The sequence below is a fragment of the Eurytemora carolleeae genome, unplaced genomic scaffold, assembly GCF_000591075.1.
Source record: "Eurytemora carolleeae unplaced genomic scaffold, Eaff_2.0 scaffold216, whole genome shotgun sequence".
Classification (NCBI taxonomy): domain Eukaryota; kingdom Metazoa; phylum Arthropoda; class Copepoda; order Calanoida; family Temoridae; genus Eurytemora; species Eurytemora carolleeae.
The window spans coordinates 1-6,582 of NW_019396333.1; the positions used below are offsets into that span (position 1 = coordinate 1).

Consider the following 6,582-nt stretch of genomic DNA (forward strand, 5'->3'; position numbering starts at 1 on the left):
TAAATCTTGAGGGAGATAATGGCCCCCTGCCGTGAAGTAAACCGACACCCATCCGTTTTGAGGAGAGACGGATTCAGGGTCTTTTCGGTCTAAAAACGACTCTTTTATTAGTCCTAAAACAGAGTCGGGCTGGCGCCCGTTTTTGGGGTCGTGCGGGTCGTTTTCAGACTCTAAAACAGGGTCGTTTGTTCTATGCGGGAATGATTATGCTCCAATCCTCATACAGTAAAAAGATAGGCGTTGTTCCACATTTTTAAAAAATATATTTTAGTCATGGTGGTCTTTTTAACGTTCTTAGCTAAGGTTAACTAATGGTTTGAAGACTGTCTGAGCTGTAGGTCTTCCTTTTTACAGGCTGTGTGAGCACTATGTTGAATTTCTCCCAGAGAGTACTTCAAACAATTTCTGTCACTTCAGATAGGGGTTCCTACATATACTGTGTTTTCATTGCAATAGGCTAGATAATACATCTAATCCAGGAGACTTCCTGATGCATCAGTGCTACAGTTTAGTCAAAGTTAAAATCTGATTTTCTGGTTTTAGTTAACAGTGTAAAGCCTAAGATAAGAGTATAAAAATGCATTGCATTTGGGGGTCTTGCAACTCCGTCTTTCACCAAAAAAAATTTAAAAGTAAATCCAGGGCCCAATGAGGAACCTGAATTTTACCAAGAAATTATAAAAAGTAGTTTCAGGGCCACTCTGCTCCAATCTTTACTGAGGAAGAACTTACTACAGCATTTAGAGAGAAGTTAGAATGTCTAGGTAAATTGATTAAAGAAAAAGAAAAGCATTTAATCTTTTCATATTATAGAAAAAGAAAAGCATATAATCTTTTCAAATTATAGAAAAAGAAAAGCATATAATCTTTTCAAATTATAGAAAAAGAAAAGCATATAATCTTTTCAATTTTTTTTCAATGTTTCTGTAATGTTGTAAAGTAGTAACAGCTTAAAAGAGATTTAAGATACGGATTCTTTTAAATTACAAAATAAACAAGATAATAACGTTTCATTTTAAATTCTGTATACTTTCTTTTAAGAACAGCACCCAATCCCTTTGAAGATATAGGATGTCCAATTTTTTTTAGGTACTATAGAGCTTTCGTAATAGATTAATTTTCACAGTTTTTGGACATTTTCAAAATCTATGAAATATTTTCGTTCGATGTACACCATTCCAGGTTTGTAGCTAAAATTAAGTTTTCGTAATCTTTGGTTTTTGAACATGTTCTGTGACTTCATTAGGGTGAAAAAAATTATTTCAAAAATGTTAAATCTCATAAGTACTATACACCAAAACCTAGGGATTAAAATTGATGGAAAATTGTCATAGAAAGGAAAATTGCTACAGTTGATGTGGACAAACATCGCAAAAGAACGATACTGAAGCTAAAGAGCTCTGAAACAATAAAGGATATTTTTAATATTAATATGTTGAAATATATATTTGGTATCTCTTATTTGAACATTTCAAACAGCTTTGAAATCAAAGATAAATTTTATTTTACTTTAATTGAAATCCAATTTTCAACTGATAAACTTCCTAACTGGAATAACTTCTTCAATTGTATTGCTGCATGCAAGCACAAATGTGAAAATCAAACTATCCTGCGATCTCTAGTACCTAAAAAATCATTTTTTGAGACACCCTGTATGTTTAGGCACAGCAGAGGATAGACAAGTGTTGCTTGAATGCTATCAGGTAAAGATGTATACAGATTCTTTGTTGGTTGCCCCGTTTTAGAACCAGTTATCTCAAACTTTTGTCGACAGAAGGAGTTGATTAATTCTTCTTGGATATTTGATATCTTGTACACTGTATTTCTACGAGCTAAGCACAGACATTCTGATAAATATATCAGGTCCAAAAGGCAGTTAAACTTCCCTATGGGATGATTTCTCTTTAGAAGTAAACTTAGAGAAAGGAAACGAAGAGGTAAAGCTTATCTCAGATGTAACACAACCGACCTCCCATCTTCTCGTGCAATGTTTGCCTGGAATTTGCACATTTAAAAAAAACAATTTTTGCGCGGAATTTGCGTCCAACTCATTTTTCAGAATCTTGATCTTTATAAGAAATCCTTAAAAAACGAAATTTTACTCTATTAAACATTTTAAAATGTCATTTAAGTTTTTCTTTCTATCTACTAAATGCACTGTAAGAATTGCAAGACTTTATTACTCATGCATTCTATCTTGCAAACTATAGAAGGCGAAGGTCAAATTTATTAAACATTACTGGTACGATCTTGTAGCTTTTCTAGTCTCAATTTTATGCAAAAGCATGAAAAAATCAATTTATAGAATTTCAAAACATTTAAATTCTTCACATTAGCTCATGAAAAAAGTAGAATTATGATTGGTTGAAATATTTAAGATTTCAAGCTCATGTGATATTCACTTTAGTTTTGACATGTGGTACCAGACAAAGAATTACAGTGTACCGGTGTTAATCGGATATGCCCAAGGAGTATGGAATAAAAAGAATCGACCCGGCCCGCCACCATATGACGGATGCCAAAAAATTGGCAATACAAACGTATTTCTCTAAAATATAAAAAGCCGGTTTTATTTAATTAGGTAAAGTAAAAAACCACATTCAAAACATGCTGGATTTTCGAGCATTCCTGGAAATATGAAAATGTCGTCTTCATTATCAAAAATCCTCGAAACAGGAATAAATGTTTTCCAAATTAACTATCAGATCATAAAATATAAAAAAATATTATGAAATATCAACTATATACGAATGCACCGAAAATTTTTGATGATTAAAGATTGTAATATCTGAATGATTTATTTGGAATTAAATTGATTTTTTTACGATCCGAGTTGAATGTTGCAACTTTCTGAATTTGTATGGATGCTACGTTCTTCGGTATGAGTCGTTTTTAACAATTTTCTCCTTATAGACGCAACAGATAGAAGTAAGATTAGTTGCTATCAAAAGCGCTTATTTTTCGCCGTAAGCCTATACTCCCTTTCATTTTTCGCGAACACTCCCTTTAAATAATAGAAGAAGAAAAAGTTTAAATGGTCAAATTGTTAAAATGAAAAACTAGAATTAAACTTAAATTCTATGAGATGAAAAAAGGTCCAGAAAATAATTATGACTTGTAAAAGTTTCTGTTTTGAAAAAAAAAGTAGGAGTAATATTGTAATCTATATAATAAAGCTCTTGTTTCATTTATATATTTACTATCGCTGGCCAAACGGCTAAATCAAATAGGTTGAATTTTTGTGAGGAAACTCATGGATACCCTTGGCGATGACATAAGCTAAAAAGTGTGTTGCTTTAATTCGATTTTTTTTTTAATTCCACGGGCAACGACTGGCACTTTAGCTAGTTTGTAATAAAAAGAAAGATTACAAAACGGCAGTGCAATGAATAAAGTAAATTAAATCCAAATTAAAAAACAAAAAATGGTTTTGTACTACCTCTAAGCTCAAGCCTTCGTGGGTTGGCGTTTAAAAATAATTGTTTTACTTCGCTATCCCTGATAGCGCATATCCGATTAGGATGAATGTGCATTCTAGATAGATTTTTCATTCGGACTTTTATGTTCTTCATTCATGAGTTTAAGATTTGAAAAGTGTGAAAGCGCTGAGTTCAAGGGGGGGCTACGCCCCCCTTACAGGTCTGGGTGGCTGCCTCCCCATGTATACGCCCGTGCGTGTGTTCTAAAATTTCATTACACATTGAAACGAACCAGAAAACACAAGATATATTTTCTCTTTTGAAAACTCAATTTGAAGTAAACATTCTTTCTAGATTAAAGTTGACACTTAATTGTGTATATTGAAGAAGCTAAAATACCTTTCTTGATTACATTTAGAAACTGGGTATAAAGTGTCCCAAAAAACAAGGGAATAATAAGACGACCTTAATTTCGCCTTTTATATGACGCGCTATTGTATATGAGTATTCCATTCACTATTCTCTTACATAATTCAGATATTTTTCGATAGAAGAAGTTAAACATTATAGAAACCCAACGTATAGAAACCGCTAGGTATAGCAACAAGGCGTATTGTGCGGGGGAATATTTTTTATATTGAAAAAAAAAATAAAGGTGCAGAAATTGTGCAACTATCCCTTTAAAGGAAGTAATCGGCAAAGAGGGTTCATTAAATAAAACACAGGGTTCATTATAATACAATGATTGCCGTAAAGATTTATAACGGGTCAGCTGGAGTGCCCAGCGTTGCCCTTGAAATAAAAAAATAAAATTTTTTGAAAAAACTCAAAAGCATACCCACAGGGTACCCATGGGTTTCCTAAAAACAATACAGCCAATTCAGACCAGCCGTTTGACCAGCTATATTCCCTTAGAAAGATAACAAGAAAAATTGTGATTTGAAATGCTTCATGGTTATTCTGAGGATCATTCAGAATAATCTTTTTTCCAAACTAAAAAAGTGTTTTCACTTTATAATTATATCAACTCCTTTCATTATTCTAATTATTATCAACTCCTTTTATTATTCTAATTACTATTAACTCCTTTTATAATTCTAATTATTATCAACTCCTTTTATAATTCTAATAATTAACAACTAAACATTAATCTAAAATTCTTGTATACTGTTCATTGAGACATATGATAATTTAAACGTTAAACTTTTTAACTTTTATAATTTCAACAGTCTACAAAAATCAACTAGCAATAACAATAGATATATGGCAAAAAATGAAAATTATTAATAATTGTAAATTTACTTTTAAAAGATTTAAATTTTTATCCAAAATTGTAATGTTTTCTTCATTAAAACTAAGATTTATATGTATTTTTATCAAATCTTAAAAAGATTAATATAATTTTATAATATTATATTATGCAATGTTATGTTCTATGAAAAAAATGAGAAAATGTGATGAAGACTGCATAAAGTGATTTTGATAAATTTGAAAATTGTCAAGCTGTTGTTAAATGTGTTTCTCTGGTTATGATCGGACATACAAATAGTTATGAAAACAGAGATACTCTACGTATGTATAAGCACCAAATCAATGTTTTGATAAGTTATTCAAAGAAAAAGATATAAAATTATTATATATTCTAGATACTGAAGAAGACAATAAAGCAGAAAAAAGGATTTAAATCAAGAATGACGTCGGCTAAAAACACGCTAGTGTTTACTAGTTTCCTGAAGGTATATGTCACTCTAAACACGCTAGTGTTTACTAGTTTCCTGAAGGTATATGTCACTTTATACACGCTAGTGTTTACTAGTTTCCAGAAGGTATATGTCACTCTATACACGCTAGTGTTTACTAGTTTCCTGAAGGTTTGTGTCACTCTAAACACGCTATAGTGTTTACTAGTTTCCTAAAGGTATGTGTCACTCTATACACGCTAGTGTTTACTAGTTTCCTGAAGGTATGTGAATGTGTCACTCTATACACGCTAGTGTTTACTAGTTTCCGGAAGGTATGTGTCACTCTAAAATCATAGATGAGAGACGACTTACAAAATACTTTAGATCGTTTTTAAACAAATCCCAACCCTACTCTCTAGCACTAGAATTATATCATTTTCTTCTCAATATATTTCGCCAAAAACTTTGGCATCATCAGGAGTTTGTCCTTACTCTTTTGAAGAGTATTGAATGACATTACAAAATGAATTACAAAATATGTTAACAAATTATAGCCAAATTCAAATCAGATTAAAAACGACCTTTATGAACTGTCATATGTCTCGTGGGGGGGGGGGGGTGGATTTAATGGGGGGTTTTTAGGGGTCGGAAGGACGGACTCTATTGAAACACGAATACCTGTTCTAAAAAGTACCATGCCGCGAAGGCTGGTTCGAGATCATTCTAGAAAGTACCATGCCGCGAAGCTAATCCTCTCTTGTTGTGGAGATCGGCTAGGGAGGCCGATAGTCGTCTTCCACAGGTTTTTTAATGCGAGCAAGCTCTCGTTAATCCCACGGTCTCATGGATATGACTGATAAAGGAAATTGGATTTTGAAGCATTTGGTAAAAGTCGCCTTTCTTATTAAAATTCTCGACGACAGAAATAAAATAAATTTTACTTTACCATTTGCTCACAGTGCCCCAAATTTCCACTTATTCCCATTTCTTCCAATGATCCCATTACATTCTGTTTCATAAAATCCCTCTACATTAAATCTTTTCTTTTAGGAGGAGTCTGAGAAAAAAAGCCCTAAAGAAAACAATGACCTGGAGGACCATTGGAAGCTGAGAGAAAAGTCCGTAAAAAGTCCAGATGATGAAGTTGAAGCAAAATCATGATTTTTATAGTTTTTCGAACAATATTATTATAATCAAAGATAGGATGTAACAAATTAAATAAATATATTTCAGTTATTTTCTTAAAACCTTTTACAAAGGAGTTGAGTCTTTGCCACAATCCCAATTTTTCTAATCCCTATATCTTTGCAACCTGATGGTGTAAATCTTTGATATTTTAATCTTGGATTATTTTATTTCACTATGATTTATGATTTAAATATTCAATGTATACGCCATTGGGTTGCAAAGATATAGGGACTTAAAAAGCGGAGTTTGTGGCATTGTTCATATTTTCGATCAATATGTTCTTAATTTAGAAT

The 6,582-nt window shown here is 32.1% G+C and overlaps 1 protein-coding gene across 1 annotated transcript; it reads left to right on the top strand.

The window, feature by feature from the left end:
• Window positions 1–694: 694 nt before the first annotated feature.
• On the top strand, window positions 695–6,325 carry LOC111701129 (uncharacterized; the record flags this gene model as incomplete). Its single annotated transcript, XM_023472293.1, is given in 4 exon segments — window positions 695–764; window positions 1,663–1,703; window positions 5,066–5,155; window positions 6,152–6,325. Coding segments are annotated over 4 exon segments (312 nt in total), but the record flags the coding sequence as incomplete, so codon positions are not given.
• Between the last annotated feature and the right edge of the window lie 257 nt (window positions 6,326–6,582).